This window comes from Aphelocoma coerulescens, chromosome 7, assembly GCF_041296385.1.
Source record: "Aphelocoma coerulescens isolate FSJ_1873_10779 chromosome 7, UR_Acoe_1.0, whole genome shotgun sequence".
NCBI classification, from domain to species: Eukaryota; Metazoa; Chordata; class Aves; order Passeriformes; family Corvidae; genus Aphelocoma; species Aphelocoma coerulescens.
The window spans coordinates 25,403,236-25,424,532 of NC_091021.1; the positions used below are offsets into that span (position 1 = coordinate 25,403,236).

Consider the following 21,297-nt stretch of genomic DNA (forward strand, 5'->3'; position numbering starts at 1 on the left):
GCGCGTCTCCCCGCGGCGGGGGCGGCCCCGGGACCAGAAAGCCGGCGGTGTCTGCTCCCGCCCCTCGCGGCCCGGCCCTGCGGAAGTGACGCTCGGGCGGGCGCAGCGCGGCGCGCGGCGGCCATGGGCAGGAAGGAGCGGGGTGAGCGGGGCCGGGAGGCGGCGCGGGCCGGGGCGGGGGGACCCTGGGGGGGGGGCTCGTCACAGCTCCCGCTCTGCTCCCAGATAAGAAGAAGTCCAAGAAGCGCCATTACGATGACGACGAAGACGATGAGGACGAAGGTGCCGGGAAGGAGCCGCAGGAGGCGGTGCCGTCGGCGGCGGGGAAGCAGGTGGAGGAGAGCGGCACCAAGGTGGACGAGTACGGCGCCAAGGACTACCGGCTGCAGATGCCCCTGAAGGCCGACCACAGCTCGCGGCCCCTCTGGGTGGTGCGTGCGCGGGGGGCGGCGGGGCCGCTGTCGCCGTGTGCCCGAGGGTGGCAGGCGCGGGGGGCCGGATCGCTGCGGGACGCGGCGGGGCCGGCGCGGGGGTTCTCTCGTGGAGAAGCCGGGACTGCTGCGGCGTCAGGCGGGGACGCGCAGGGAGAGCCGGGGGGTGCGGGTGGAGAGCCCCGGGGTCGCGTTGGAGCGGGATTTGCTGCCGTTCGGGGCGGGTGCGTCCCCTGCAGCGCCTGTGCTGCCGAGACGGGAGCACCGGGAACGGCCAGGGAATTGCTCCAGCCCCAACAGCGTCCCCGCGGGGCCCCGCTGTCGCGGGTGCGCTGCGGACCGGGCAGGGCACAGGAGCATCTCAGCCAGACGTCTCAGGGAGGGCTGTAGAACAGCGCGTTAGCTGATGACACGAGAGGGATCTGTCGCCGCAGTGACACAGCAGCGGGGTTTGTATATTGGAGTGAAACAGCTTTAAGACGGGCTGGTCTCATCTTCTGTAACTGGAGCCGTTTTTTTTCTCTGCACTTTGAAAGGGACGTCAGTAAACTTGTCCGAGGTCTGGCGAGTGGTGCAGCATCTAGGGAACAGATGGTTGCCCAGCCAATGTCTGCAGGATGCCTGTCACTGAGTGCTGTACAGGCACCTAGTGCTGACACCCAAGTGCTATCATTTATTCATTCATTCATTCATTCATTCATTCATTCATTCAGCATAAAATGAGCAAGGAATTTTGTTGTTCAGGCAAATGGGGCTGGAAGCTTACCTCTAGACAACCAGTTTGTTTAGCATTAAAAGGAAGAAATACCCCAGCATGTTAGTCTGGAAAAGCCTTTATCAATCTGGGCGTGATTTATTCATAGCGCCGTGGAACGGACACAGACAATGCCTGGGACATGCCTGGACCATTTCAGAAGACAAAAGTTACATGTTTATTCTTTTTCTTGTAACTTCATTATAAGATTCAGTTCAACTAACACTGTTGTGCTTTCAGCATTTCCTTTTATTTCTGCAGGCTCCTGATGGCCATATATTTCTGGAAGCCTTTTCTCCAGTTTACAAATATGCACAGGACTTTCTAGTTGCCATTGCCGAGCCTGTGTGCAGACCCACCCACATCCACGAGTACAAGCTGACTGCCTACTCTCTGTACGCTGCCGTGAGTGTGGGCTTGCAGACAAGTGACATCACTGAGTATTTGCAGAAACTCAGCAAGACTGGCGTCCCAGATGGAATAATTCAGTTTATCAAGGTAAGGCTATTTTATGGCATTGGAAATACATCTGTTGCTACTAATGAATTCCTTTCCTGCTGCCCCTGCCTAATTGATTTATTATTTTTTAATCATTCATCATTTTTAACTGCCTTATTCTTCTGTTGCTGTTTCAAGAGAACATTTTTTTTCCTGTCTTTTTGCATGGCATATTGCTGCATTGTTTTCATAATGTATCCTGTGTAGGATTTATAAAAAAAAGTCCATTAAAGTGTCTGTGCAGATACTTTCAGCCAGTATGACTTGTACATGGGGAAAGTTTCCTCAGATTTGCCCTGAAGAATAACTGAGAATGTAGGAAACAGTCTGTAACAGTGGGGCACTATAAGACAGCCTGCCTTATCCTGCAAGTATGCTCTCACAGTCCTGGAAGTCGATTGAAATGAGGTATAAAAAGTGAATATCTGTGCCTGATCTCCTGTGTGAGATGATGTGAGCATCTTCTGAAAATGCCTTTTCAGGTTTGTTCCATGAGCATACCAGCATTGCAAGTAAATGTTTTGTGGCATGGTGCTTCCTCACAAAGACCTAAAGCCATTGCAGTGTTTGGTCCTAAATAGGGAATCTCTCTTTTGCATGTTCCTAATGATTGCTCTCTTTGTTTGTAGCTGTGCACTGTCAGCTACGGGAAGGTGAAGCTGGTTCTGAAACATAACAGGTAGGTGGCTTCTTCCCTAGCTCTTGTGGCAGGAAGCCCTCCAAATGCACACTTGTGCGTGAGTGAGTGCTCTCAGGAGCTCTGGAGTCTCACAGCTGCCAGCTGAGTGTAACAGCTCCCAGGTATCACTTTTACAGCTTTTGGAAGTATTTAATACATTAGCTGGTGAATTGTGTTTGGCTATCCTGAGCTAGTGCTGGTTGTCATCACATTCTTAAAAATAGTTTGCAAATTTGATGTTGTAGCTTGTTTCTTTATTGCTTGGACTTGCAATATGTCCTTGAGGTTTTCAAATCATTGTTTCCTTCCTTCCTTCCATCCTTCCGTCCTTCCTTTTAGAGAAGCTTTCCACAGCTGTCCTGCAGTCTTGGGTATTCTGACATGTGTTCTGTTATTCAGGAAAGATAAGCAAATCCAGTGACAAGAGGTGGGTGCTTGTGTCTGGGTTGAATCTGATTTGTTTTAAAGCTAGAGGATAATGCTGGAAGGGGCCTGGAGAAGTCAGCTCATATTTTAACTGTGATCTCCAACCAGCATCATCACTGAGGAATCCCCAGGATGCACTAGTTTTAAGTTTTTAGGTGGTTTGTGTCTTGGAAGTTTAGGGTTTTGTCTTTTGGGCTTTTTTGGTGCTGTGGACAGGACTTGAAAACACCAGATGCAACATTTTCACCAACTCGCCTCAGTTCAGCCTCAAAACAATTTACTTCACTTGCATGTCACAAGTAAGATGTGTACGTGAGAGGTCTGTGTAGGCAGTTTTGCTGGAGTTTTGCCACTCATGTTATGTTAGAGAGTATTTGAGCAAGATGGATGGATAACTGCACAGTACATGATGCTTTTGGTATGAGGCATCTTTTAAAAGTTTAGGTTGTCATAATGTCTTAGTTTTTAAATTAGCACCCCAAGACTGGATGCTTGAGAGTGTACCTGGGACAGCTGTGCATTGAATCATCTATGCCACTCTTCCTGTGAGTTATTCAGTTGATGAGTTCATAAAAATGCTTTCTTTTATTCTTTAATTTTAGGTATTTTGTGGAAAGTACCCACCCTGATGTCATTCAGCAGCTTCTGCAAGACCATGTGATTAAAGAATGCCGCCTGAGAAATGCTGAGGGTGAAGAGACAGAGCTCATTACAGAGACATTCACAAGTAAATCAGCGGTATGTGCAGCCATATTCTAAAATTACTGCAGTGACTGGAGGTAACTGCAGTGACTCTTGAGTAGTTTGGACTGGTTATTGTTTGCTTTTTGTATCTGCTTCATTCCACCAGCAACAAACTTTAATGAGACCAAATTCGGGGGGAAGAGGGGAGCCCAAGTGTGTCTCTAATGAAACCTTTCATGAGAATTCATGTTCCTCTATTTCAGATTTCCAAATCCAGTGAAGGTGGCCTTGGTCCATCAACTTCACAGGGAACAGATGCTCAGAATAAGCCAGACGTCCCAGCTGACTTATTTGAGTTTTATGAACAGATGGACAAAGATGAGGAGGAAGAGGAGGAAACGCAGACAGTGTCCTTTGAAGTCAAGCAGGTATGAATATTGCACAGAAGGACATAAGCATGAAAACTTACTAGGAAGTACTGTGGCTCTTAGTTTGTAGGGGAGATCCTTGGAAGTCATTATTTATTTCCTTTTACCTTCCAAAATTTAGAATCTTACAGGGTGGTAGGCTGGGCATTGTTCCTTCCCAGCCTGCAAAGCACGATGCTCACAGGCCAGAGAGGCTCCAGGGACTCGGGGAGGTTCTCGTCACATGTGGCTGAGTATTAGTGCAAGACAAGTGAGAATTCAGGGGAGTGCTGCTTTCAGAGAGCTTTTTTTCCCCTCTTGCTTTTGTTTTTGTAATTTGTGGTTGCAGAAGGAACTCTTTCTTGGTGTTTTCAAGTTCATCACTTGAGAAAGGGAGCTGGAGGTTGTAGCACAGTCCTTGCTTGACCTTCAGAGAGCTTCTATAGAATTTCTCAAGTTGTTTTTGGAGTAGGTGATTCTAATGATGCCTTAGTGGGGGAAAAAGGAATTTAAAAAAGGACAACTTAGTAGCGGTTTTGTTTATTTGAAAAAAAGCCAGTGCAAACCAACAACCTCTTGGTGATCGATTCAGCCTGTCATTGTCTTGGAATAACTTCCCTACAGGGTATGGATGTTTTTAAGGTAACAGATGTGCAGCTTTGTGTAATATAGAGAACCTTTTGTGTCTGTTACTGAGCTCTTCGTTGCAGGACTTCAAGCTGTAGCTTAGTCATTGCCAGGTAAGCAATAATCTGAGCTGAATGTGTCGTGTTCTTCCATCTCCCTGAAGAGTCCTCTCTAATATTAACTGTTGTTTAAAATGTTTAGGGGGTGGGCTGATCACAGGTAAAGTTTCAGGAGTAAACCTTAGCTCTTGCAGACTTCATAAGCATAAAAAATAAATGCAATTTCACTTGGTACTATATAACATAGTTGTTTTTAGGGAAGAAGAACTTAATTCAGATGTGGAGAATTTATCAACTGAAGCTTTGTTTCCTCTTCAGGAGATGATTGAAGAACTTCAGAAGCGTTGTATCCATTTGGAGTACCCCTTGCTGGCAGAATATGATTTCAGAAATGATTCTGTGAATCCTGATATTAATATAGATCTGAAACCTACTGCTGTCCTCAGGCCCTATCAAGAGAAAAGCCTAAGGAAGATGTTTGGGAATGGACGAGCCAGGTCTGGTGTTATTGTCTTGCCATGTGGTAAGTTTTGTGTTGGTGCTTAGACAACTTGTTCTTTATTTGCTTGTAGTAAAGTGAATTCCAAAGATGACAGCTGCCTGGATTTCACACAGCAGCAGGGACTGTTCTGGTCGCAGTGTGCAGAGTCCTGGTGGGTTTTAGTGAGCAGGTGGTGAGGCTGTGCTGAGGGAGAGCTGGGTTGCAGAGCTGTCGGTGTCCTGGCAGGGGCTGCGGAGCTGGGGAGCAGCTGTGGTACCTTCACATTGCCAGTCGTGCTTCCACTGTGCCCTCTGCCACCCCTGCTCGTCTTCCTGTGAAATGTAAAGCTGTTGGCAGTGGAATTTGTTCCTTGGTTGGGAATAGGGAAATTGCAGGGAGCTGGGAATACAAAGGTGGCATAAAGGGGTGTCCAAGGAAGAAAAGAGCTTGTGTGCACAAGTGCTGGGCAGGGGAGTTTGAGGAAGAAATGAGAAACATGCAGACTGAGACAATCTACAGAAAACGAGGAAAAAAGGAGCAAACAGGAGACTGTGTGCCAGTGCCCTCAGTACTGGGGGAGGAGAAGGCACATGGGAGATATGGCGAGGGCCTGAGAGTGCGTAAGGGGTGCTGGCGTGTGAAGGATGGGAAGATTTACAGACTTGCTTTGTAGGGGAATGTGCATAACTGGCAGGGACAGAGGAATAGATTGCCCTTAGGAAAGCTTTCTGTAGCCACCTGTAATTTAACATTCTTTTGAAATTAAAAAGCATTAAAATGGTTGCTTCTAATTGTCAAAGCCATTGTTTACAGTTATTTTCTTGAGGAAATACAGTTGTGTTTAGTAGACAATCCAGCTGTTTTTTAAGAAGCAAATACTTGATCTTTTTAAGAATATTGTAGCAAAGAAACAGCGAAGAATTTGCCCTTACATGATTTCATATTCTCTCACAATTTTCCTTTGGTTTTTTGTTTTGTTTTCCTCCTACTCCAGTGGTGTCTGAGAGATGGCTAATGAGTGTCACTCCTCCTGCCCTGCAGGTGCTGGCAAGTCTCTGGTGGGAGTGACGGCTGCGTGCACTGTGCGCAAGCGGTGCCTGGTGCTGGGGAACTCCGCGGTGTCTGTGGAGCAGTGGAAGGCCCAGTTCAAGATGTGGTCCACCATCGACGACAGCCAGATCTGTCGCTTCACGTCTGATGCCAAAGACAAGCCCATTGGCTGTTCTGTTGCCATCAGCACATATTCCATGTTGGGGCACACGACCAAAAGGTCCTGGGAAGCAGAAAGAGTAATGGAGTGGCTTAAAAGTCAAGAGTGGGGCCTTATGATACTGGATGAAGTCCATACCATTCCTGGTAAGGAAAGGGCGTGCAAACCTTCCACGTTGCACACATTGTTGGTGTCTCTCTGTTCTTTTAGAAGTAGTGTTTTTTTGCTGTTCTTCTCATGATTAGTGGAGTGAGTAAACCCATGGTTCAGGGTTTTGAGACAAGTAAACTGCCTTGTTCTATTTCTTTTTTTTTTCCCCCAATACTGCATAGTTTAGCTGACCACTAGTTTTCTGAAATCCTTCAAATTAGACACTGTGTTTTCTGTAATGGCAGTGTAAAGTACAAGTTCCTCCGTGTGGGTTGATAAAGTGCTCTTAAAACACCTGAATTACATTTGCATAATTTTGCTGCAGACATATTTGAACAGGAGAGGAATTAATCTGCCTTCTTCTCTTACATGCAGTGGCACTGCAGGCCAGTTTTTAATATCTATGAGTGACCATAATGATTGCCATCCAGAAATAGCTGTTGTCTTTGAAACTGCAACATAATTGAGATCTATGCTACCGTAGTATTAAAGTGTCTGTGGAATGATCCTGGATAAAAATACCACCCAGGATTCTGTTAGCTGTTCTGCCTTATTCTCATTTGAATATAATTTGGTGTCTACAGAAGTAATGGATTTCAGAAATAGACCTTGATGATTAATTGCCATTTTGTCAAAGTAGCACAGTGCTGGCACTGTTCTGTCACTTTTGTTCTTACTTGGTTTTATAGAAATGAAGGTATAGCAACTCCTCTGTGATCTCTAGCAATACTGAAGATGAGTAATTCTGCCATATCCTGCCAGTCCTGAATTTGGCAGTCAGCCAAGAGTCCTTGTGTCATAGTTCTTTCTAGGAAATAATACAGACCTAAACCAAGCCATGTAATCTCTGAATATATTAATTTTCTCTTGGGGAATGGGAAATAATAAAGATGCCAGAAGGCTTACTGAGATTTTCAGAGGACATTTGATGATGCAAACTAAAGCTGTAATCATGGTGAAGTTTTGCTGTAACACAGATTTGTTAGGAGTGTATGTGGAATGGGGTACAATTTCCAAATGCTGTGCTTGCCTTATGTTCAGGAGTTGATGAAAATGTCTTTTAAAGTTGCAGTATTTATCTTCTAAAACCATTCAGGAAAGCTAACAAAAAATTTGTCTTGGATTTCTTAGCAAAAATGTTCAGACGTGTGCTCACTATTGTACAAGCTCACTGTAAACTGGGGCTGACTGCTACCCTGGTCAGAGAAGATGATAAAATTGTTGACCTGAACTTCTTGATTGGACCAAAGCTCTATGAAGCCAACTGGATGGAGCTGCAGAACAGTGGCTACATCGCTAAAGTCCAGTGTGCTGAGGTGATGCTCTGCTTTTTGGTACTATTAGTGTTTATTTAGTATGCTTATAACTTTGAGAAGAATTCTTGCAGCTCTTAAAACAAAGAATGATAGCAGAAATTTTAAAAAGTGTAAGAAAACACCTGTTTATTTCAAGCCTGAATATATGAGGATGAAACTTGAAAACATAGGACTGGATCTTACCATTCTTTCCAGTTTAACGGTGTGGCCTCTGTTCTTTCCAGCATAGGGGTGAGAGGTAAATCTGGTTTCAGAAGAAGTGAAAATCTTTCATACAGGCACATTAGAATGTTAAAGTCATCTTTCTGGGTCAGATGGAAAGTCTAACTCAATGTATTGTCTCTGATAATTCACATGGAAGATACCTAGGGAAGAGTATAAATTTCTCCAGGCTCTCTGTTATTTACAAGGTTTCCATGTAAGCATTAGTGGATTGCTTTTTCATGAACTTGTCTGGTCTCTTGAATGGAAGTAGTTTTAGCAGCTGCAGTGTGTTACGGTAGAGTTTTACAAAAGAGTTTTCTTTTCTGTTTGGGGTTTTTCTTCTCCATTGTTTGTGGGGATTTTCTGTCTTTGTTGGTTTGGGGTTTTTTTTTGTCTTTGATGTTGTGATGTTTATGGTGTTTATTTATGTGGTGGTTTATTTTAAGCCTGTCTTGGTAATTCCATGCAATTCTCCCTAGCTCTGGTACTGGAATAAAAGATGGCAGATGCAGGTCAGCTGTTCTCCTTTTGACCACTGTGCAAACTGGAGGTTGTAGAAAGGAAAAACCCCACTGTTTTGAACTCATAGAATGCAAGTGAAAGGCACCTAGAAAATAACTGTTGAAGGGAGAGTAACATCCTAATCCAGAAGAGAGTGCAAATACAAAATACATGGGCTTGCCATGTATTCAGAGAGGCATTGAGCAATAGATTAAATTTTTTACTGTAGTCAAGTATTCAGTATTCATATCTCACTGTCACTTTGATGTGATTGTCTTCTGATTCAAGAGTTTTAAGTCTTTCATGTAGACAGCACACAATAACAACAGAGCCTATTCAGTGCATGAATTTATTTTTAATGTAGTCAAAGGATAATAAAAGCATTATCTGGCATTTAACTCACTGGAAAAATATTTTGAAAACAAAAATTAGTTCTTATCAGTACAGAACAATTCATGTTGTTTAAATAAACTCCTGTAAATTGTTGTTAACTTCCTTAGCTGAATGGTGGTTATGAAAGAGGCTTTTCTCTGCAGTATTTTGTTAATTTCTATTGTGCAATGGACATGAGGGATTAACACGTGTACAGCAGAGTAAATGTTTCTTAAATTATATGCCCTGTGGATAGTGTCATACATTATCAATAGTGTCATTTCATTGGCTTAAACTTCATAATGTCTTCTTTTTTCATGCTACAGGAGAAAAAAATAAGCCCAGACTTACTGAAGTACTATGGTAGTTATTTACATAATGAAAAAACTGCTTAGGGATGTTTGTTGAAAACTTCTAATCAATCCTAGTGTTTTGGAAGTTCCAGACTCAGTAGCTGTTAAAATAAAGGTCGCTCCTATGTGGGTATATGAAGAAAGATGGGTGAATTTGTTCGGTAATGAAGACAAAATGTGTCTCAGCTTTCAGAATATGGATGAAGATTAGTCTTTATTGGAAAACGCTTTGACTGCTGTGAAAGGGAGACTACACAGTTCATTCCCTTAATTACTGCTTTGTAAAAAGTAGTAGCATTCAGTACATTATTTAAGTGTGAACATAAAGGAACTATCTTTCAGTCTTGCTCCAGTCCTCTTGTCTATTTCTGTCGTGGATCTCAATGCCAGAGCATAACACTGAAATGGTGATGAGGTTAAACAGATTATAACAGTCCAGGAGACTTCACGGACTGGTAGCTTTCATTTTGCTACAGAAATTACTTTGTTAAAATCTGTGGCCTGCACTATACAGAAAGTCCTAATGCATTATCATCCCCCAATATCTTTTCAATTCCCACTGGGATTAAATAAGTAAATAATGGAGCATTACTTTGTCTGTGTGTATGTTTTCTAATTGTAGGTCTGGTGCCCAATGTCACCTGAATTTTACAGAGAATATGTAGCTATCAAAACAAAGAAAAGGATACTGCTCTACACCATGAACCCAAATAAATTCAGAGCCTGTCAGTTCCTGATTAAGTTTCATGAGCGACGGAATGATAAAATCATCGTCTTTGCTGACAATGTGTTTGCACTGAAGGAATATGCAGTCAGACTTGGGAAGTAAGTGTTTGCTACCAGTGATGGCATCCTTCTTCCATGACAATTTCCTTGCAATCTCGCAGCTTTCAGTAGTCTTTGATATTTTTTGTAATGCTGTAACTCCAGTCCACCTGCATAAAAAGCTCAAGAGGTATTTTGGGATGAACCGTATTGGCCCTGTAACATGATTTCAGTGTTTGAAAAGAGTCTCTGTTTAGCATTTGTTTCAGAAAAGTTTACATCCAAGATTTCTGTGGAAGATTTAGTATTTTATTTTATGTTATGTTATTTTAAGTTATTTTATTTGTATTAGTAAAAGCCAGTGGAAAAATGAGGGGCTTTTAGAAATATCACTAGGACTATTTCTTTAATGGATGGTAGCTTCCCCTGTCTCTCAGAGACAAAGGTTTTCAAATATATACACTCTGGATCTTTCAAGATGTTCTGAGACCCAGGGCCTCCCTCTTCAGAAGGTCTTACCCTTGACAAAAAAAAAACCAAACTAAGACAAGCTTTTTTGGGATCTAGAACTGCAGTAATTGTTTAATAACCTACAGGATGTTTCTCCCTAGAGCTCCTCAGTTACCTTAAATGACTGTAACATGAGTGTAGTTACAGGAGGCTGTGCAAACAGATTTTAATGAGGGGTCAGCATCAGTCTGTTGGTAGGATTTGGGGAGGGATGATCAGGGAGAGTTTGTCAGGGTCAGGCATAGAGTGATTATTGGGAAACATAACCACATAAGCTGTCCTCATCCTTTCTTTGACAAGCCCAAATAATACCTTGCTTGCTGGAAGCTGTGGGGCATTTTGATGGTGTATGATTTCATGTCTAGGAATTTCAGCAATACTCCTTAGCAAAACCACAAACAAGCCTTGCACTTTCCAAAATTCACGGTCAGGTCTGACTGTAGTTTAAGGGCTGTGTTGTGCTGGCATGCTGTGACATTAAATAGCAAGCAGAGCTAATGGTGGTGGATGAATTCCAACATCCGCGGTCTCTTTCATCATTTTTTTAATCTGTCTGGACCGAGGTTAGCTGTAATGATGCCTCTGGAATGTCCTAGCACTGTTCAGTGCACCACAGACAAAGCCTTTAGCACAGGTGATGCTGGGAGGGGGGGATGCTGCGGAGCACAGCAGTTGTAAGTGGTGTAGATGCTGTGGAAATGTGGCAGGAAAACCAGCTGAAGAAATAGTAGGGGGCCCCTTCTTATGTTTTGGTGTGCGTTCTGTGTTTCTCACATCATTTATGGAGCTCCACGTTACCCAGCTGTCACTATTAGAAAGAGAGGAGGCTTGCAGTGCTGGACAAAGGTGAGGGAGTCTTTGTTTTACAAAACTAGAGAGTTTTGTATCAGTTTGCTGTCAGCAGGCTAAACCAAAGAGGACTGTTAGTTTGTGCGGGACAGGAATTCCGTATGTGGAGGAGAGAGCAGCCCAGTGGGTACAGCAGGAGTGCTGTGGCTGTGTGCCCAGCAGGAGCACAGCTCCCACTGCCCTTCTCATGGCCTGACGGAAGCATGCGGGGTGAATGGGCTCCCAGATGGGGGGAGAGGTGGCCACGGTCCGGCTGCCTCTGCTGGCTCCTCCCTTAAGCCCCTTGCCCTTGGTAGTGGGGAACTATCAGGGAAAGAACATGCACATGATAGGAATTATTTTGACTGCAATTTTTGGGGCCATAGAATTCAAATTTGCTTAGCCAGCTTTCCCTCTGTCATGAGTCTGTCATCCAGTATAGCACAGCTCATGTGCTGACTGGTTTTACTGGTGTTAGGAATATGTTTAAATCTCTGTTTCTGAAGGACTGTGCCTCTGTCGTTTTGTCAGTTATTCCAGTTAATGGGAGAGGAATCTATCTTTGCAAATCCCTCAGGTGTCTTTTTGCAGTAAGGAAAATGAGTCATTAAAAAAAGAATCCATTTAGCACTCAATGTTCTAGATTCAGAAAAGTACTCAGGAGTGTCAATGAATTACTGTCAAGTAGGATCAGGGCAAGTTAAAATGAAGGATTGATAGCCAGGAGTTGAGGATTATTCTGTTCTTAGTACAAAATGTGCTTGAATGCTTTCTTGGTGTTCTTAAGAAAAGGAAGGCTCAAAAGTGCTTTACTTTCAGTTTAAATCTGCCATTTAACTTCACAATTTAAATACTAAATGAAATTTAAAATAACAGTTAAAGTATTACTGAATGCTACTAACTGAATAATGTTGGTACTTTTTCAGAGTTGACTCATTTGCCACTTTCATTTTTTAGCTTTTTTTCTGAAAGTCTGCTTAAATACACTAAAGAGAAGAATCAGAGATGACTAGGATTGTTTGGTAAAAAACCCTAGAATAAAGTTTGTAGTAGAGAAAGCAAGAGGAGCCAGTACACAGAAATTAGTTGATAAGAATAGAAAACGTTAGTCCTGTGCACAGCTATGTTTATATTCAGCTATCTTTCATGTATGTGCAATACTAAATGAAAAAATTGAGCTAGGTTCCTTGTGTTAGAAATAATTTATGGAAATGTGAACAAAACAATAACTGGAAAACTTCACTCGTACTGTTTGGAGATGCTTGGTAAACCAGCATTTGGAAAATTAGTGCAACAGATGACAAAGCAGTGGCTGTGCTATCCTGCATGCATCTCACTGGTTTTGTGTGGGCTTTGCTCTTTCTAGCTTTTTGGTTTTTTAACTCTGCTTAGGCAGGAATAAAACAGCCAGACCCTGGAAAATTTCTAACTGTCCGAGTTATTCATGAAGTCTGTGGGTGACTGAGAGTTTGTGTGAGCCTTTGGGATTGAGACATTAAATGTTCCATGTGATTCATTGTCAAACATTAGAAATGGTAGGTGAAATGCCACTGTGAGCTGCTCATGGAATGTCTGGGGCCTTTTTCTCATTTCAGTAGGCCCAGAAGGTATTAGAAGGGGCAAGAGGTTAACTTTAAAAGCAAAAATAATTTTCCCAGAACAACACGCAGCAGCCTGGTTGTGACACCCAGCATATCCTTGATAGAGAAGCCTGGATTTTCAGGTGTTTAAACAGAGAGCAAAGGTTGCAGCTGTCAGTGTGCTAACTCAGTATATTTGAGGAGAAAAAAAATCTCCTTATTTTAACAGCTGCCTTCAGTCTTTCATGTAGGCTTAGCAAACGTATTCAGTCTATTGATATACAGCTTCATTGGTGCACGTAATTGCAAAACATTTGTGACTGTCAGAATTTCTTTCTGCCTGACTGGGTTGCTGCAGAGGGTTCCACAAACCCCTGGGCAGCTGCCATGAAGAGCCAAACAAGCTAAAAGTAAACTGAAATCTGTACCAGAATCTGGTTTGTTTTCATATCTGCTTAAATGTGTACTGCACTCCCTGCCATGGTACCTCATAAGAAATGAGTGAAAAATCTTGAATTAATTTAATTTGCAAATGTTGTGTTCTTTTCAGACCCTATATCTATGGTCCTACTGCACAAGGGGAAAGAATGCAAATTCTACAAAACTTCAAGCACAATCCAAAAATCAACACTATTTTCATTTCCAAGGTGAGTGAGTACATTCACTGTGTCCTTGTGCCTATCTTCAGAAGGAACTTTAAGAGTCAGCTGCACATGCATGGTGTGCATTTGACATCTTTGTATCACAGCTCACAAAGAAAGCTGTGCTTTGTATTTAGTGTTGGCTGGGGAAATGTGGAAATAAAGGACTGCTCAGAGGGTGCTGCTCTGTTGCAGGTAGGGGACACATCCTTCGATCTGCCCGAAGCCAATGTTCTCATTCAGATTTCATCCCATGGTGGGTCACGAAGGCAGGAGGCTCAAAGACTGGGACGGGTGCTGAGAGCCAAAAAAGGTAAAGGAGGTGGTGGCTGGGCTCTGGGCCTTGGATCATCATATCCTAGAGCAGGAGAAACTGGATGTTCATGAGGTATCTTTATACTGTCCTTGGATTATGTTTTAGTCAAAGAGAATATACCTATATACCAGTGAATGAAAATGAAGCATCTTCTGGGTCAGTAAATTTAGTGATGAGAAAACTTCCAAAGGACAAAAAAAGCTGAAAGAAAACTGACTTTTTGTTCTTTGGCAATTCTCTTATGTTTTCATTCCTTGATATTTCCTTCAATATGAAATTGTTTTTAAAGAATCATAGTATTACTCTAACAAGCAAGCCTGTAGAAATCACTTTTTTGATACTGCAGACTACTTGCTTTTAAAAATTGGATTTGGTTTTTGACTAGTATGTTTTTGTAAAACATGGCCAAAGGATTTTTTTTTGTTTAGAAAAATTATTCTTAAAATACTTTCTACTCACACTTAAGCTCTGCACACACTTTATGTGCAGTTTGTGCTTGTTACAGGTGAGGCTTTGTTTGAAAATGCAAACAAAACCCATGCTAGTGAATTGACAAAGTCTTGGTGAAACCCTGGATTTTAAAAGAGAACCCTGTTACCTAGGTAACAGACCTTAAGAACTGTAAGTGTAAAAAGATTTATACACAGCCTGGTATATGCTGGTCTTCAGATAGTCCTATGAATTCTTAGCTAAGTATCTTTGTCTCACTTTTTTAATTCAAAACCATTGCAAATTCTAGTTTATGTGGATAAAACTTTTCCTTTTTCTGTTGAGCTTTTTTGACATGCACAGCAACCTTGCTCTTGGCTTTTCACTTCTTCTTGACATAATAGACTTAAAAACAATTTTATCTTTCACCTTGCCTAGCAGAATAAAGCAGCAGGTTCTTCTTAGAGCACCTGTGTGTTTGTGTTAGTCTACATTTCCTTTTCTGTTTTTGTCTTTTCACCTATCCTCAAGTTGGGGGAGCACCAAAGTAGGGGTTTCCATGCTGTGTCAGTTTCTGCAAGGTCTGGGTGCAGCTAAACAATGCAATAGTTTTTGTGGGGACAATTTAAACACCTGTTTTCAGTATTTATTCCACTGTTGTTCTCTGTTGCAGCGTTCCAAGTGGAACTAATCACTGAGTGCTTTTGTCTCCTAGGCATGGTTGCAGAGGAATACAATGCCTTTTTTTATTCCCTTGTATCCCAAGACACTCAGGAAATGGCATATTCAACGAAACGGCAACGATTTCTTGTAGATCAAGGTTATAGCTTCAAGGTAACTTGTCCCTTCTGTTTATTATGCTTGGGGCCTAAGAATGTAATTTTCATATTGTTTAATGTTACTATTTGGTCCAGGACTTGCGAATTCCAGTTGTGGAATGCATTAATGAAGTTTTTTCTCACAAGTGGAACTGCTCCGGTATTGTTTTATCATCTGTATTATTGTGAGGGCAGGTACAGGTAGCTTTGTACAGCTTCTGGAAAGGTGTTTTAACTTCAAACCAGGCACCCTGCAGAGTGCAGTGCATGGTCCTTCATGGTTTATGTTTGTGCTGTTCTGTTGTCCATCTGTGGAGGCCTCCCATTATTTGTTATCACACTGGGTCTGCATAAAGCAGAGTTGGTGTTCTCGTTAGTGTATCAGAGTAGGCAGCAGCAATTTAGACTTGCAAAACTTAAGAAGTGACAAATAAGTGCCAAAGAGCTCCAGTCTCAGACCAATGTTCCACTATGTTGTCATCTTCCAAACATAACATCTCATTTTACCAAAGCTCTTCTATATGATAGATTTCATGGTGTATCTCATTTATTTTTCTTTTAATGCAGGGACTGCCCCATATGCTCATCTGTTGGGCTGCTAAAGGCAGCAGAGTATCATGACAGCTCTTGGGTTTAGGTAAATGATTTCTTTACAAAACTGAAGCTTACTGCTCTGATTAGAAGTCCTCCCAATGAGAAGCATTGATGAGGAGAATAAAAAATAAGGCTGTTCAAGAGCTTGTCTGTGTGAGGCACCAGTACAGGACATCCCCCTGAACTGCTGGGCTGGAGTAAATCACTGCTCTGGAAAGAGCAGTCCATTAAAGAGCTCTTTAGAAAGAGACATGTCAGAGTCTTTATAGGTGAAAACTTTGTTTCCCTTTGTAGTGAATATGTTCTTCTGACAAAAGTTGTAGATCAGTACTAAGCTGCAAATACTTAGAGCAAATGCATCTATGTGGCTGTAGCCAGAAAGAGGAGAGCAGTCCCTTTACTTGTATTTGAATGCCTTGGATTCTAGAACTAAGAAAGAGGTTAAAATAGAGGGATTTCATTTTGCAAGGAAGGAGCTCTTAGTCCTAGGAGCTTTGGTGTAATGTGGGACAAAGGCAGTGCAAGTGGCCAGCTGAGTATCTGGAGCAACATTTTTGCTGACCAGTACTGGAATGTTCTTTATTTGCAGATTAGAAACAAAACATTAGAATATCTATTTTCTTCTGTTTGCCAAACTTAGTCATAGCTGGGTCAAAGAATAGGGCTGAAAGAAACTTCCAAAAAAAACATCTATTGTGTTTCTTCATGCCAAGCAAGGATGAACTATGTGTATGTTATTCACAGCACATCTGCCTTCTTAGTCTTCCAAATACGGAGACTCTACCTCTTCTTTAGGTAGTTATTTCAATGCTAAAGTCCTCTCCATCAGAATTTGTGTTGCTAAATAACTAAAAATTCATTACTAGTTTAAAGGGGTAACAGTTTTCACTTTTTGTTTAGGACTTACTTTCTTCTTGCCATCTCTTAATAGCTCCATTCTCTGCCTTTCACCAAAAAGAGAACTGGAGTAATATGTTTTTGCTAAGTCCACGTATCTTGTCTTTGCTTCTTAAATATCAGCCTTACTACAATTTACTGCTTGGAGTGTACCGCTAGCTGGTTTTTTTTGGTTAGTTGAATTTTAAACCAGTAGCAGAAGAACTCTGTATATTAAAGAATTGGTGATAACTTTAAACAGGGCATCAGTTGGACAGCTTAAAAGATGATGCAGTGGGAATTCTTTCCATTCTATGAGTCATGCTAGTACTGTTTTGCAGCCAGAGCTGGAAACAGGCAAATGCAATTTAAAACTGATCTTTGCGACTTCTTTTTCTTTATTTTTGAGATGACCATAGCACATATCCTCCTAAATAAACAAGGAGGACCATAGTGTTCCTTTAGCCATGTAGGACAGATTGCTTCCATGAATGGATTCTTCAGACTCAGACATTTTGTCGGGAAAACATCCTTTTTTCAAATTAGAAGCTGCCATGAATAACAGCTCACAGCACTGATAATTCATTCCAGTGTTTCCCTACCCCATTTTTTAAAAACAGTACTTGGCTGCTAATATGGATTTGTTTTACCTTTAACTTTACTTACAGTGTTTTTGTGATCTGCTCCAGCTGAGACTGCTGAGGTAATTAGTTTATAATTGTATAAAGATATTGAAAAATTGAAAAGATGAGGAGGGGAAACACCACATAATCAATGGCTGAATTAGAATGTCTTTCTCAAAACCTTGTCAAGTTGGGAACAGTGGGAAAACTGATGGTTATGTATAAACATATACTTACAGAATGCATTTAACTACAGGGAAAATTCTTGTGAAGTTTTCAAAATACCTCTAGTTAAAGTAAGCTGCCTGTTGCAAAGCTTTATAACAGAAGCTTGAGATCTTTTCAGTTCTTCAGAAGTGGAGGTTTGTCAGCTGTGGAGCCCATGGCTCTGCATTGCCAGTAGGTCACATGTGCCCTGCACCCACAGTTACCAGATGAGTTACTGAGAATTCCAAGGAGAACAAACCTAACTGAAGTTACCCAGTGTCTATGTACTCAAAAGCTGGAGGAGTCCTTTTGCTCTGCTGCTGATGCTCTGTTGCAGGTTACTGCACTGTCTCTCAACAGCTGTACATCTCAGTTTGTTAGGATTTTTTCCCCATTGTCCTGAATGCTTCTTGCTAAAATTCTCAGTCTCTGCAGAGCTAGTGGATTATTTTTGTTAAATATAAAATGCTGGTTCTTAAACTGGACAAATCTAGAGCCTTCAACATGACACTAACTTTGCAGTAAGCTGAATGCATATCCAAGTTATATGTGCTTTGGTCAGGTTCTTGGTCAAGCTGGTATAAACAGTGTTTAGCTGACATCCTCTCCCCAGAGCTTTTCTTTCTTTTCATTTCCCCCCGCCCTCCCCCAAAGGTTTGGCTTTTGCATTTCCAGCTAGAATATAACGAGATGTGTGTATATGTACATCACTTAGCAAGATTTTATATGTATCTGTGCTATCTGTAGTGTGAAGTTGTTCTAACCATTAATAAAAGTTGAAGGCAGTTCCAACAGGATATGGAATCAGAAATCCTTGTCCTGGCTTTGAATAGCTAACAGTGAGGAGGAAGAGCCCTCACCTTGTAGTGTGCTCTGTTTCTTAGGTAATCACAAAGCTGGCAGGCATGGAAGAGGAAGAACTTTCGTTTTCAACCAAAGAAGAACAGCAGCAGCTTCTCCAGAAAGTCCTGCAAGCATCTGACCTGGATGCTGAGGAGGAAGTAGTTGCTGGAGAATATGGTTCAAAGTCAGCTCAGGTAATGAAGAATTCTTTGAAAAGGATGACCACAGGTGGGACAGAACTGGAGCATTTCACTTCCATCCAATTCTAAATGTGATGTAGTCGTTGATGACCTGGTATCTTTGTGAAACATTAGAGAACAGATTTATTTTTCTAATCTGCATTAGCCTTTAGCTATTGGAATAATTCACTTTTTGGGCACTTGGAAGAAATTAGACATGTAATTAATGTCTTTCTCCATCATATTTGAAGGAGAAGGTAACAGATCCATTGTTACAGATTTTGAAGTCAATCTTTAAGTCATATGCAATGAAAATACTTTTAAAACCTCTGATCACACACTAAGCAGGTACTTACACTCCTTGTACTTGCAGGTGTCCCGTCGTGCAGGCACCATGAGCTCCATGTCCGGAGCAGATGATACAGTTTACATGGAATACCAGTCCTCACGGAGCAAAGCATCTTCAAACAAACACATCCACCCCCTGTTCAAACGCTTCCGGAAGTGACATCTTCACATGGGCCTTTTGTTGAAACTGTGGATCCATGTCTTTGTTCCTGTAGCTGAAAAGATGGAGTTGAAATTTATGACAGGTCCTTTAAAAGACTTCTTTATATGCATCTGTATAGCCACTTACTTACTTACCAATGTATGTGCTCTTATAGGTGAATGAGAAAGCAAAGAAGGAACTAAATCTTACCATGAAAATATTTTTACAAACTTAAGGATACAAATATGTCACAGCACATATTTTTTTGTGTGGCACTGGCTCCTTGTCTTATGCCCTCATTTCCTCATCCCCAGAGGGCAGAAGCATACAGGCCACTTCGTTCAAGAGAAGTACTTGTCTGGTTTTCAGGGTAATTAATAGATTTTATTTTTAACAGCTGAAGATCCTTTTTCAGAAGAGTCCTGAAAAGGTTTTGTAAATGAAGTTTGTACTGATGTTTGAAATATTATTTATCTGACTATTGTGTCTGCTCAGCAATATACTGTTTTTCAAAATGTTCAAATAAAATCATTCAGTGAGCTGAACAAATCCCAAGAGGAGCACTTTACATTATATTTTTAAACCGAGAGCTAATTTATACTTATGACTTAACCTGTATTAAAATTCTAACAGATTGGTCAGAAATGTTTTAGAGTTTGAAGACAAGAAGAAATAGGGACTCTGTCTCCAGAGTAAACTCAAGGAAAGCATTAGTAGTAAATACAAATAAATTCTGTGCTCTTTCTCCTCATTTTTCTTGCTACTGTTGAGAAATTGCTCAAATAAAAGCTCTCTCTGTTTTTATTTATATTCTATTTATTAACCATGCAATAAAACCTTCATAACTGCTAAACAGTGCACTGTCACCACAGAAGTTATTACTCAGTCAAAAAGGTGAGTTGGAAGAATGTATGAAGGAAAGATTCCTGAGTTTGTTTTTTTTAATGAAGGCTGCAGTATAATTCTAGAAAATTATAGGAGAAATGGTGGTGGTTTGTGGCAGAAGAATGCTTTCTAAATAACATCTACTTAATAATGTAACACAATGGTTGGTGTTGTATTAAGAGGTGTTATTTCACTGATTGTAGAGCTTTAGGAACAACCTCTGTTGGTTCAAAATAGGTTGATATAAATCTTTACCGTACTGGAAGGAGCATGCATGGTACAGCCATCCTGGTTGTATGACAAATGTGCTTCAGAAGAATACTGAATTCTGTTCCTTATTAGCATGAATTCACAAATCAAGACTAGAAATATTGGAAGCGTAATTGAGAACAGATGGTGCTTGGTTTTGGTCTCTGTATCAGAATCAGGTAATTTTTAAAAAGGGAACTGATCTGCTTCAGTTTAAACTTTGTTTAGGCTCTGAGTCCTACCCTATAATACTTGGTTCTTTCTCTTGTGCTGAGTCTTCTGCCCCACAACCTGGAACCAGCCATGGCAGTGCTTGAGTGGCTTATATAGAAAAGATAATTGTGCAGTATTCTGGTGCTGATTTCCTCTCCCCAGTTTAAAGCACTATTTACTTCTGATAGTAGTTTGGACCAGCTCTAATGGCAATAGTTAGTAGCAAAATGGTAATTTGGTATAATGGGAGGGGCCTGTGACAGGTTTATCTGAGCAAGTCTGGCAGTGTCCCTCTGCGTAATTATCTTAAAAAGCTTTATGAATTGCTTTGAAACTACTCTCCACCCTTCATTAAGTTGAAAAAACACCACAACAACCTACTAAATGCAAATGGCTTAATACTGATTCCTGTAATTGTGGAGTTACTAGTAGTAGCTTGATTTAGGACGGTGCTGTAGTTCTTGTGTAGTAAATCATGATTAATGATCTCCCTCTTCTAAGTAATGTCTGCGTGGGATGCAGTACATTCAGCATCAAGTAAAGCATAATAATTCTACAAGGTATAAATGGCTCCATGCATCAGTGATAGCATCTTGGTATTCAAACTTCAGAGTTCATTACTTTGCTATGATTAAGTATGGTAATGACTGCCTGCTGTTACTCCAGGCTGTAGCAGCAAGTGGCAGACTGGTACATTTACTCTACAGCTGAGTTGCTGCTGCACATGGCAGCACCTGTACAGTAACAGGGTCAGTCAGCTCTGCTTTCCGGGCAGGTTGGTCACTGAGGAACTGCTGGCTCCTGTGCCTTTGTCCTGCTGGCCCCTCACTGCTCCTGCACTCTGGCAGTGCACCCAAGGGTCACAGCTCCAGATCTGCAGTCCCAGCCCTCTAGGAAACTAAATTGTCCACAAAAGAACAGATAGTGTGGCAGAACTGTGATTCAGATTATGAGTGGTCCCAGAGGCAGGTGAACTCAGGGGTAAGTAAATTATTTCTTGGAAATCTATGGATAGAGGAGGTGTGATTTTCTTGGATGTAATTCAGGTTTCCTTGCTGGAAGAAAAGCTTTTTCTCTGCTCCCTGGCCACCTCCTTAGT

At 41.6% G+C, this 21,297-nt stretch overlaps 1 protein-coding gene across 1 annotated transcript; it reads left to right on the top strand.

Annotated features, from left to right (window-relative positions):
- Positions 1 to 95: 95 nt before the first annotated feature.
- ERCC3 (ERCC excision repair 3, TFIIH core complex helicase subunit) lies at positions 96 to 19,708 on the top strand. Its single transcript, XM_069020970.1, has 15 exons — positions 96 to 142; positions 226 to 431; positions 1,447 to 1,683; positions 2,313 to 2,362; positions 3,391 to 3,526; positions 3,736 to 3,900; positions 4,884 to 5,088; positions 6,088 to 6,402; positions 7,538 to 7,722; positions 9,775 to 9,977; positions 13,386 to 13,482; positions 13,672 to 13,789; positions 14,937 to 15,055; positions 18,224 to 18,376; positions 18,735 to 19,708. The coding sequence occupies exons 1-15, from the start codon at positions 124 to 126 to the stop codon at positions 18,867 to 18,869; spliced, it is 2,343 nt and encodes a 780-aa protein (XP_068877071.1). The 5' UTR covers positions 96 to 123; the 3' UTR covers positions 18,870 to 19,708.
- Positions 19,709 to 21,297: the final 1,589 nt, after the last annotated feature.

What these genes read in the sequence shown, in the direction of transcription:
- ERCC3 (XM_069020970.1), top strand. An exon ending in CTGGTTCTGAAACATAACAG is followed by an intron (nt 2,363 to 3,390) that starts GTAGGTGGCTTC and finishes CTTTAATTTTAG; the next exon opens with GTATTTTGTGGAAAGTACCC. An exon ending in ACACTATTTTCATTTCCAAG is followed by an intron (nt 13,483 to 13,671) that starts GTGAGTGAGTAC and finishes GCTCTGTTGCAG; the next exon opens with GTAGGGGACACATCCTTCGA.